General features: G+C 42.4%; 1 protein-coding gene and 1 pseudogene across 1 annotated transcript in view; both read right to left on the bottom strand.

The window, feature by feature from the left end:
* Positions 1-3173: 3173 nt before the first annotated feature.
* Positions 3174-12254, bottom strand: part of VSTM5 (V-set and transmembrane domain containing 5) — a 29434-nt gene continuing 20353 nt past the window's right edge. The window contains exons 2-4 of the mRNA XM_006871199.1: positions 3576-3902; positions 3340-3480; positions 3174-3217 (exon numbers count right to left, since the gene is read on the bottom strand). Of these exons, the coding sequence (XP_006871261.1) occupies positions 3174-3217; positions 3340-3480; positions 3576-3902 (512 nt within the window). The remainder of the gene's footprint in view (positions 3218-3339; positions 3481-3575; positions 3903-12254) is intronic.
* LOC102811810 lies at positions 8524-9048 on the bottom strand (annotated as a pseudogene).

The raw sequence follows: 12254 nt of genomic DNA, 5'->3' as shown, positions 1-12254 counted from the left end.
CTGTCCACCATGAGTGATCCTGCTGCTATTTGAAGTAATGGTGGCATAAATACTTCCAGACTCACAGTGACACACAAGCCACCACAGTACAACAAATGGACTGATGTGTGGTCAGGCCTTTCTGGTTTCTTAGATGGTCATCTCGGAGAGGGCTTTCTGTTGACAAAGCATGTGTGTTCTTTAGAACGTCTCAGTGCTCCACTGAACTAGATGGTAGAATGTTAAGTGCCGCAGAGTCAATTCTGACTCAGCAACCCTTAGAGGGTTTCTGAGGCTTTAAATCTTAGTGGGAGCAGAAACTTTCTTTCGCGTATCAGCTGGCAGGCTCAAACTGTGGACATTGTGGTTCGCAGTCTAGTGCTTATCATGTGAAGCCACTATGCTCCCAGATGGTACAATGTTGCTTTTGTTAAGTGTCGTTGAATGGTTCCAATTCATAGCGACACTGTATTGAGTTTCTGAGGAGTGAATGGTGAATTTGAACTGCTGACCTTGTGGTTCAAACCAACCTTGCAGTCCACCAGTACATTAACCCACACCACCACAGCAGGACTCCAGATGGTATAATTGTTGTTGAGTGCCATCGAGTGGATTCTGACCCATAGCGATACTGTATAGGGTTTCTGAGGAGCTGATGGTGCGCTTGAACTGCCAACCTTGCAGTTCAAACAGATTTGCAGTCTGGTGCACTAACCCACAGTGCCACACCAGGACTCCAGATGGTATAATAGTTAACCCTTAATTTCAGTGCTTTCCAGAGTAGGAAGGACTCTGTTGAATTACAGTTAAAATTCTAGAAGCACAATTTCAAATTGGTCTTTTGGTTGCAAGACATAGGAGGATGATGGTGCTAAAAAGGCCTTTTTCTGAATTGCTTTCCCATAAAGATTTATACCCTCTGTATAGCCATGGCACATAACAACAACAACAAAGGAATGTTTATGGCTTTGCCAGTTGTTTGCATAGGTGCCAGGCTGCTGGCTCTGCCCAGCCCTAACTAGAAAGGGCCACCCAGAACTTCACACACAATGGACCAAGGCTTTATTTTCAGGTTTTTATTTCATTCTTTAAAACAATTTTGTTTTTCCACAGCTTAAAACATAACTTTTAACTTACATTCACACTGGAAAATCTCTAAACCTTAATATTTCTCTTTTGAAAAAGAGACTGTGGAATCAGAAACTTGCCACAGGAATGTTCAGGATCAGGGGAGCCTTAAACATGCAAAATAAACCCTTTCCCCACTCCCAAAGAAATGAAATCTAACCTATGATGAGAATTTTTTTTTTTTTTTAAGCAATTCAATTTATATCCAAGTTTGCTTATAAAGGTTCCTTCCCAGGTGTTTCTTTTTCTTTCTGTTTCTCATTTTATGAAGAGGGTTATCGTCTCAAAATTCTGACAAGCTGAGGGGCAGAGTTCTGAAAAACAGGTATAAGAGTATGCACATATTCCAACAGCTCCCAGCTCCAAACCAGTTTCCTGCTGATGAGGATAACCAGTATTCTGTGTGAATAACAAGACTGCCTTTGATCACCCTGTTCTTCCGTGATGTTAAAGACTGACATCACAAACTGACATGGAGAACCGTCCCTCTGATGACTGCTGGGGAAAGGGCCCAGGTGTGCATGCGTTTGCTTGTGTGAGAATGTAGCCGTTCTTTGTATCTGAAGGTCCTTTATGACCGTCTTCGGTGTGGCTGGGACTGCAGCTACAAACCAGCTGTGGAGACCATTGAGGCCTTCTCTAGCTCACCGGAAATTCAAGTCTGAATACTCCAAAAAAATTTTTCCCATAGCCCTGGGTTCATTCCTTAGGGAAAGACCTCATATTAACTTTGTCAAGTAATCCCTTAGCTGGCACTCAGGGGACCTGAAGGGAGAGAGAAGAGAAGGGAGCACTCTAGCACGTGTGTCTGCATGGGATCTCATGGCTGGGAACACAGTTAGTAACCTTGCCTCCATCACCATCGGAGTGGTGGAAAGAGAAAAGAGAATTGGAAAACAACTTGTACCTGCATTAGAAGTTGCCAGATGGGAATTAGGGTAGAGAAACTTTCAGAGTAAAGATGAGAGAAGATGGGCTAAGGCCACCTGTGGTCTGATCTCCAGTCTTACCTGGAGCGCCAAGATCCCAGGGCATTTGAACAATTTCCAACACTCAGATAATGCGTTCTTACTGTGTCCAGATCCTTGAAGACTCCTACTTTCCTTCAGTTGATCGGAGCTCTGTATACATAGTGTGGGCTTCATTTAATATCCTGACTGCGAGGTAGATGGGACCAAGTGTTCCATAGCCCCGTCAGGAGAGAGAGGGCCTGCCTGACTGGAGACATGAGGTGGCATTGACAGGGGGATGGGACGGAAGCCCAGGCCTTCTGATTTTCCAGATGCACTGCCCTGTTACGCTCAAGTTCCACACAGGCTGCACTCTGCAACTCAGAGAAAGGCCGCCTGGAATCTGCCGCATTGCATGTAGGGCATAATGGAGAGGAACGGCTGTTTTACTCACACCAGCGTATGGCATGAGGGAAGGAAAGACCATTCCCCCTCTGTACCCTGTAGCGAAAGCTAGCTCCTCACGAACTCACTGAACTCCTCTTCTCAAAAGCTCCAGGCCATGGGACCTTGCTTGCTCTGAGTAACTTACTAGACCCAGTAGTGTCCCTCCCAATCTCCATTTCTGTTTCTGAAGCATCAGATCATCTGAAAGCCTCAGGTTTGCTCACAACAGCTGTGACAGCAGTGCTTGTAGGGGGGTTGGAGGATGCATGTGGTTTGCAGAGCAGGCAGGAACACAGCCATCGGGAGCATGTTCCAACATGGGCTGGATAGTCATGAGCTTGGAGATAGTCTGGTCTCTAATACAAGGACTCCTGTCCGTGGGCCATGGCAAAGTGTCATGAGCAAGTCACTAGTGACTGCACTATTTCATTGGTTATGGGTCAACAAGACCTGGAAGTTACAGCCAAGTAGAGCTCCTGGCTCAAAGCCTCCGTTTTCTTCTCCTTGAACTTAGTGCAATGACTACAACTGACTTCATTTAGTCCATAGCCTTCCACTCCATGCAGTCAATTTGCTAACTTCCTGCTGTGGCAAGACAACAGGATGACTCTTTCATTGGAAAATAATGTTTTCCTCTTGAGGTAGGAATGTAATGGGGCCCAGCCTCAGCTAACACTCAACATCTTGCAGCTCAATCTCTTCAGTCTTGCTTTCTGCAAACGCAAAAGACAAATGAGTTGAAAATGAGCCACACAGTAGTTTCTTGGTGAGAACAAGAGAGTATGTATACCTCTGCTTTCAGAAGCATGAATTATCACAAGGCCCCGAGAGTTACCTTTGAGTTTGTGTCTTCTCTTCCTCTGGAACTTATATGCACACTTATTACAAACCCACATGAGGCTGATTAACACTGCGGCCACAGCAGCAAGCAAAGCAAGGAAGACAGCAACAAAGTGGAGGTCTTCATAGAGGATTTCTATGGAGTAAAGGCGAACATCTTTTTTATTACCAGTAAGTCAGCCTCCCACACACAGACTCCCAGAGGAGTCTGCATCCCTTTAGCAGTCTTACCGGAGACATGCAGAACGATGGTGCCAAACTGGCTGCTCCCCAGGCACTCAGTCACTGTGATGATGTAGTAGCCAGAATCGCTCACACCCACACTGTAGAGCTGGATGGAACCATTGTCAAAGGTGCATACTCGGTCCTTATGGCTTTGGGAGATGTTGGCCTGAGTCCCTGGCTTCCACTCCACGATCTTCTGCACACCCCAGTTGGAGGTATATTTCCATTCGATGGTGGGCACCCCAACACAGGAGTATTCAACTGAGAGCAGAATGTCTTCTTTCACTGTAGCATTGATGGTGGATTGGGGGATGTACAGTGACCCACCTTGACCTACAGGATGGAGTGCCAGATGTTGAGCCAGATGCTGACACAAGCTCATATTTAAATAAACTTAATATAATTCATGAACAAATATTCATTGAGTATCTATTACAGGCCAGATAAGGAGCTCTGAGGGTTAGGTGCTTGGCTGCTAACTAAAAAGTTGGTGGTTAGAATCCACCCAGTGGCTCTGCAGGAAAAAAGACTTGATCTATGCCTGCTAAGATTACAGCCTACTTTTGACCCATAGTGACCCTGTATAGGCTTTCCGAGGAGCAGCTGGTGGGCCTGAACCAATATTACATGCCAAATACTCTCCTGGAATTTGGTGCTGATGCTATACTGGGGAATAAGACTGCTTCCCAGAGCTTACATTCCAATAAGGAACACATAGCAGGGATTAATAAACAAGGCATTTTAGATCATGACAAGTGCTTTAAAGACAATAAAACAGAGCAATGGTGACTAAAAAGGGTGAAAGTGGTACACAGCATTAGAAATGGTGCTCAGGAAAGACCTCACTGAGGAAATGACCTCTGAACTGAGGCCTTTAAACGCAAGGAAGAGGAGACAGCTATGTGAAAACATGAGGAAAAATCTTTTAGACAGAGGGAACAGCCAACACAAAAACAGAGTTGAGAAGGAGCTTGGTGCATTTCAAAGAGAAAAAGGAGGCCAGTATGGCTGGAACACAGTGAACAATGATGAGTTTAAGAGATAAGAATGGAGAACTGGATTGGAGCCAAGTCAAAATGTTGTGGGTTGGGGCCAGGGGTTGGGATTTGTTCAAGAGTGATGGGATGCCCTAGGGGAACTTAGGCAGGAGAATGATGGCTATGGGAATGTTCTGGAAGGGAAGGGGGTAAGAGTAAAAGCAGGGAGAGCAGTCAAAGTGACTGCTGTAGGAGATAAATGAGAGCTGAAGGTGGTAGGCTTGGAGTTAGTAAAGAATGGTCTGATTTAGGATAGATATATTTGGAATGAGGGAGGAGAGAAAATGCTGGGGAATGGGATATGGAGGTGGCTGAGGCAGAGACAACACGCACAGGCTTCTACTTGGGAAGGAGATGAGCTGTAATGCACTGCTGAGATTCTACAAATGTGTTCATACCTGTACTAAGTGTGTACCATGCACCTGTGCTGACTGCTTTATACACAGCTTCTCATACACAGCTTCTCATCAAAGTCTCATACAACCCACTGCGGTTCTATGAAGGATTTACATATCAGCAACTTCAGACTTAGCAGAACTAAACAGCTTGCCCAAGTTCATGCTGCAGGTATGAGATTCACACAGGGGCTCTTGACATCAATTCATACACATTTAACCTCCATGCTCTAATGAAAGGTCAGTGATTGGTAGAGTAGAGGACATAGAATGTGACTAATGGCCCCTGCACTGAGGGGTGGCTAGGGTTGGCCAGACACTGCAAGTGAAAAAGCAGAATTTAAGCTTGGCGCCTGTGATAGGGTATTGTGTCATTTTGACTGGGTTGGTTTGGCATTGAGATGTGCGTATTCTCATGGTGAAATCCAATACAGCATAGTTAACTCTAATATAACTGGCAACGAGCCGTCAAACGAGTGAAAGAATGTTTTGTTGGAAATTTGGCCTGCTCCCAATATAATGGACACGTATGAAAAGATTGTCTTCTTCTTCCACTGGGGACCTGGGATTTTATAACTAGGAGCCATTTCCTTGATAAAAACTCATTATATATATCCTTATATCACGTAGTGGTTACGAATCGGGCTGTGAACCTTAAGGTCAGCAGTTCGAAACTACCAGCCGCTCCGCGGGAGAAAGATGAGGCTTTCTACTCCCGTAAAGATTTACACCCTCGGAAACCCTGTACAGGGTCACTATGGGTCGGAACCGACTCAACGGCACTTAACAACAACAACAACATATACATTTCACTGGTTTGGCTTCTCTAGGAAACCCAGCCTAAGACAGTGTCATTGCTTGGTTTCCACCCAAACTTCCTGCTTAACCCCCTGATTCCTTGGGTGCCTAGTTGTCCCATGTCCCCTGCTATGTGGCTCCAGGTACAATCCCTGTCACTTTTTCAGCCATTCCTTGTCCTCTCCCAATCCAGCACATCCTCTTTGTCTCCCTCTCCTCAGCCTGGCTAGATGACTGGAGACACAGTCTAATAAACTCCATGCTGAAAAGTTAGGGTAGTGATAATGACTTCCAGGAGTTATCGCTGACAAGTAAAAGAAATGTATTTGCTTTTCAACTTTGTATTGAAAAAAATAATGTCAAACTCCAGGAAGTTGAAAAACTAATAGAATTAGCATCTATGTACCTGCCACCTTGACTGACCAATTGTTAACATTTTGCTACATTTGTTTTCATTCTTTTTGTCGCTCCCTCTCTCTCTATCTTTAAAGGAGTGCTGGTGGGGTTCTAGGGTATCTGCAGGTTGCAGTCTACAAACATGCAGACTTAAAGTCACTGTCCTATATAGATAGCCACATTATTGTTGGTGGTGGTGTTAAGTGCTTTTGAATGAGTTCCAACCCATAATGACCCTGTGTAGGGTTTCCAAGGAACAGCTGGTGAGCTTGAATTGCTGACTTTGCAGTTCAAATGACCTTTCAGTCCAGCACATTAACCCACAGCACCACACCAGGACTCCAACCACATTATTACCCACACCAAAATTTAAGATTGTTCTAATAATATATAACATACAGTATGGAGTCCTGGTGTGTTGCTGTAGTATAAGCACTGGACTGCTAAAGGCCAAGTCAGCAGTTCAAAACCACCAGCCACTCTTCCAGAACCCTATACAGGGTAGCTATGTGTTAGAACGAGCTCGACGGTATTTAATGACAACGCTCAGAATATATTCAGATCATTCAAATATCCACAAAATGATCTTTATAATTACTTTTTTGTTTTACTACAGAATCCAGTCAAAGATTGCCGTTGATCGTCATGTCTTGTTGCTTTTGTTGTTGTAAGGGCTGTCGAGTTGGTTCTGACTCATAGTGACCCTGTACAGTGTTTCTGAGGAGTGGCTGGTGGGTTTGAACAGCTGGCCTTGTGTTTCAAACCAACCTTGTGATCCAGTACATTATCCCACAGCACTACACCAGGACTCCTGTCAGATTGTTGTACTGTGGTGGCTTGGGTGTTGCTGTGATGCTAGACACTATGCCACCAGTATTTTAAATACCAGCAGGGTCACCCATGGTGGACAGGTTTCAGCTAGCTTCCAGACCAAGACAATCTAGAAAGCTGGAAAGGTGAATTACTTCTTAATGTTTAGTCAATGAAAACCTTATGAATATCAGTGGAACATTGTCAGATATAGTGCCAGAAGATGAAAACACTATGAATAGTATCAAGTAGATACTATTCAGAATATTGTGAAATAGAGTGTCAAATAATCTGAGAAGCTGGATTATCTGAAGAATGTGGCATCAGGATCGGAGGAAGACTTATTAACCACCTGCAATATGCAGATGACAAAAACTTGCTTGCTGAAAGTGGAGAGGACTTAAAATACTTAACTGATAAAGATCAAAGTCCACAGCTTTCAATATGGATTTCACAAAAGTCCACACAACTAGCCCAGTACAATGAACTCCTCAGGTTGGAAGGGACTCAAAATACAACTGGAGAAGAACTGCCTTCCTCAAAGTAGAGTTCACTGTGATGACTCGAATGGGATAAAGCTTTCAGAACTTGCATTCGCTGATGGGGCACAACTCAAAATGAGGAGAAACAGCTGCAAACATCCATTAATCATCAGAATATGGAATGTACGGAGTATGAATCCAGGGAAATTGGAAGTTGTCCAAAATTAAATGAAATACCTAAAAATCAATATGCCAGGCTTTAATGAGCTGAACTGGACTGGTCATGGCTATTTGGAATCAGACAATCACATTGTTTACTATGCCAAGATCAACAAATTGAAGAGGAATGGCATTACATTCAACATCAAAAAGAACATTTCAAGATCTATCTTGAAGTACAATGCTGAAGTTTCTCATTCTTTGGCTTTAAGACAAGGGTCCCAGTTGATTTTTGAACATGTCCTTGAACAGACTGTACTTTAACAAAGACCCTTGTCTTAAAGCCAAAGAATGAGAAACTTTAGAAATTCTGGCATCAGGGTGAATTGGTGGGGAGAACATTTTGGCCAGACAGCTGTACCCTCTCTTCATACCACATAAAGAATATGATTTGTTGAATGTAAATCTGATGATCTGCTCTGTAAACCTTTACTCAATTCACAATAAAAAGTTAGAAAAAGCCCAGGGCAGAGTGCCAGGTCTGCTGTTATGCACATACAGGGTTCAATAAAATAGTACCACATGTTAGTCTGCCACCCAGTGTGAGAATTCAGTTTACCATTCAAACTCTGCTTGAATTCTTTCTTTCTTTTGACCACAAGGATTACAAATATATTTAAATCTCAGACCTGGAAATGGACTATACATAGCTTTCTAGGGGAGAAGAGAAACTCCTTATATATTCTGACAGCCCTGCACCTTTGGCTCAGTGGTTTGTGGAACAGTGGTTTGTGGAACAGTGGTTTGTGGAACAGCATTTTCAGTGGTTTGTGGAACAGCAACAAAAACCACATTGTTGCTTGGAGACATGTCGTTTTCATGTCTGTCTGACGTTTGCTTCTGAGAAACAATGCGGTATATCTCTGTCAGGATTGTTTGAAAACCTGCTTCTACATTTGTAGAGTCTAGAGCAGACGTCTCAGTGCGTGACAAACCATTCTTTTCTGCAAAAGCTCTTTCTTCATCTGTAGAGACTGCTCTGAGATGGCATAAATCACACTTATTGCCCACACAGTATGATAAGAATATTAGTATCAGCATGATCTCTCAGTTTGTTCAGCCATTGCTCTACATTTTCATTTGTAAGATGTTTAGCAATGTCATAAGCCAATAAGGCTTATAGCTCCCGACAGTATGCCGGTATTATAGCTCAGTATGGCTCTTGCCCTGCTGTGTTCCATATCTGTGCCTTCATTGTTTTTCCCTTAACTTGGTTTATGGAAAAGCCTTCCAGATTAAGCTCATATTGAGTGAAACAAGACAGGAGATTACTCTATCCAACACCAGAATCTCCAGTAAGGACAACTTTGAAGAGGTAATTGTGCTCATCGTGGGTGTCCATGGCACAGCCGAGGAATGAAGGGGGTTGAATCCTGTCTTGCAACAATAGCCAAGGCAGCCTTGTTTTTAGTGTTGGGGAAGCTCTATTTAGAGAAAGGTTCCTGAGTGATGCAAACAGGAGGCTTGTGTTCATGCACAGGCACTTCAGAAGAAAGGTCTGGTGATCTCCTTCTGAACAATCAGACTACGGAGCACAGTGTGGCATACATGTGGTCACCATGAGTTAGGGGTAACTCAATGGTAACTGTTTGCTTTTTGTGTGTGTTTAGAAAGTTCCATTTTTATTTTGATCTGAAATTTGTTCCCTGTGTAGCAACAGAGACTATAGAAGTTCCCTCCTGATATTTGGGAGCCCTTCAAATAACCTGAGAATAGTTCTCAGTCTCCCTGTCACCCTTTCTCATTCTAGCCCTCAGTGAGTTACACAGTCCCCGGGGGACAGTTATTCTTTAATACAGAATTAAATGCAGAATTTAAGGTTAGCATGATAAAGAAGAAAACAGGGGTCAAATTCCAGGTCAGCCCTTGGAAATCAGGAATCATGAGTTTCCTTCATTCTTGTGTCTCTGTACACTGCCTGGCATATAGTGGCTGGTCAAAAACTGTTTGTCAATGGAATAAATAAATGAAATGTGAAAGACCTGGAGTTAGATCAAAAGGGAAGAATGGGCTGAGCATTTCTCAAGCTAAAAGAACTGAAGAAAAAATTCAAGCCTCAATTTGAAATAATGGAGGTAAAATATTGAACAATGCAGAAAGCATCCAAAGAGGATGGTAAAATGACACAGAGTCATTGTATCAAAAGGAAATGGTCAATGCTCAACCATTTCAAAAGGCAGCATATGATCAAAAGTCAGTGATAACGAAGTAAGAAGTCCAAGAGCATTGAAGGAATTGGCAAAGAACAAGTCTCCAGGAATTGATGGAATACACATTGAAATCTTTCAACAAACTGAGACAGTACTGGAGGCACTCACTCATCTATACCAAGAAATTTGGAAGACAGCTATCTGGCCAATTGATTGGAAGAGATCCATATTTGTGCCCATTCCAAAGGTAAGTGACCCAAGGGAATGTGGAAGTCATCAGATAATATTATTAATATCACACGCAAACAAAATTTTACTCAAGGTAATTAAAAAATGCTACAACATTACACTGACAGGGAACTGTCAGAGATTTAAGCCGATTTCAGAAGGGGATGTGGAACGAGGAATATTACTGATGATATCAGATGGATCTTGGCTGAAAGCAGAGAATACCAGAAAGATGTTTACTTGTGCTTTATTGACGATGAAAAAGTTTTCAACTGTGTGGATCATGACAAGCTATGGACTACATTAAGGAGTATGAGTATTCCGAAACACTTAATTGTGCTCATGAGGAACATAGACCAAGAGGCAGTCATTTGAACAGAGCAAGGGGTCACTGAATGGTTTAAAATTAGGAAAGGTGTGCACCAAGATTGTAATCTTCCACCATACTTATTCAACCTGTATGCTGAGCAAGTAATCTGAGATGATTCATTAACAACCTATGATATGCAGCTGATATAACCTTGCTTACTGACAATGAAGAGGACTTAAAATACAGATGTAGACCAAAGACCACAGCCTTTGGTATGGGTTGCATCTTAATGTAAAGAAAACAAAAATTCTCACCACTGGGCCAATAAACAACATCCATATAAATGGAGAAAAGATTGAAGTTGTCAAATGATTCATTTTGTTCGGATCAACCATCAACATTCATGGAAACAGCAGTCAAGAAATCAAATGATGTATTGCATTGGGAAAATCTGCTGCACAAAACTTCTTTAAAGTATTGAAGAGCAGAGATGTCAGTTTGATGTGTACCTGACTCAAGCCATGGTATTTTCAGTAACCTCATATGCATGGGAAAGTTGGACAGTGAATCAGGAAGATAGTAGAAGAATTGATGCATTTGTTATGGTGTTGAAGGAGAATATTGAAAGCACCATGGACTGCCAAAAGAACAAGCAGATCTGTATTGGAAGAAGTTCAGCCAGAATGCTCCCTGGAAGCCATGATGGCCAGACTTTGTCTCTCATACTTTGGACATACTATTAGGAAAGACCATTCCCTTGAGAAGGCTATTATGTTTGGAAAAGTGGAAGTTTGGAGAAAAAGAGAAAGACCCCCCAATGAGATGGGCTGGCACAGTGGCAGCAGCAATGGGCTCAGGTGTAGCAATGATTGTGAGGTTGGCCCAGGACTGGGCAGTGTTTCATTTTGTTGTGCTTAGAATTGCTATGAGTCAGAATAGACTCAATGGCACATAACAATAACAAATCTTTATAGTAACAACATGGGTGATAAGTTTCTTGATAGGACTTGCTTGGGTTTCTTGAAAAACAGGGCACATCTAAAAGTAAATACATACAGGGAAGATATCTATAATTTAATCAATGCTTTATGTGCCAGTTACTTTATTATGTACTTTACAATCACTTTCTTTTATCTTTAAAATGAGAGTAGGTGACATGCTCATAAATGGTAGACGTGGGATTGGAATCCAGTTCTATTTCTAATCCCTGTGCTTTGCCCCACTTTTTCCCACTAGCATGTTTCTATTTGGGTGTCTACTATTTATCCATTGATTAATATTTTAGAATTTCTCTTATCTCAAATATGAACAAATGGAGTGCTAATTATTGTAAAATTTGGAGAACTATATTTAAAACAGTGACAAAGCTGTATCATAACCTCTGTGCATTTCATGTGTATTCTGTTAGCCATGTTGGCCAAAATGAACCATATTAAACCCTCTGTGTGGGTTGGTCAAGGTTACTGACAGATTAGTGCCATGGGATATTGTTGTTATTATGTGCTGTCGAGTTGTTTTGCCTCATAGCAACATCATCTGACAGGGTAGAATTGTTCCATTGGATTTTCTTGGCTATATAATCTTTATGGAAATAGATTGTCAGGACTTTGTCCCGTGGAACTGCTGGGTGAGTATGAACTACCAACCCTTTGGTTAGTAGCCAAACCACCAGGACTCCTTACTGGCAGATTACCAGTCCTTTGAATAGTCTTATAAACCAAATCCCAAACCCATTACCACTGAATTGTTTCCAATTTATGGTGACCCCAGGTCTTACAAAGAAGTCCTAAGGTTTATGGAAGCAGATTCCTAGGTCTTTCTTCTACAGTGCCACTGAATGGGTTCAAACTGCCAACCTTT

This window comes from Chrysochloris asiatica, unplaced genomic scaffold, assembly GCF_000296735.1.
Source record: "Chrysochloris asiatica unplaced genomic scaffold, ChrAsi1.0 scaffold00163, whole genome shotgun sequence".
NCBI lineage: Eukaryota > Metazoa > Chordata > Mammalia > Afrosoricida > Chrysochloridae > Chrysochloris > Chrysochloris asiatica.
Note: the sequence above shows the minus strand (reverse complement) of the source record. Positions and strands in the feature narration are given on the sequence as shown.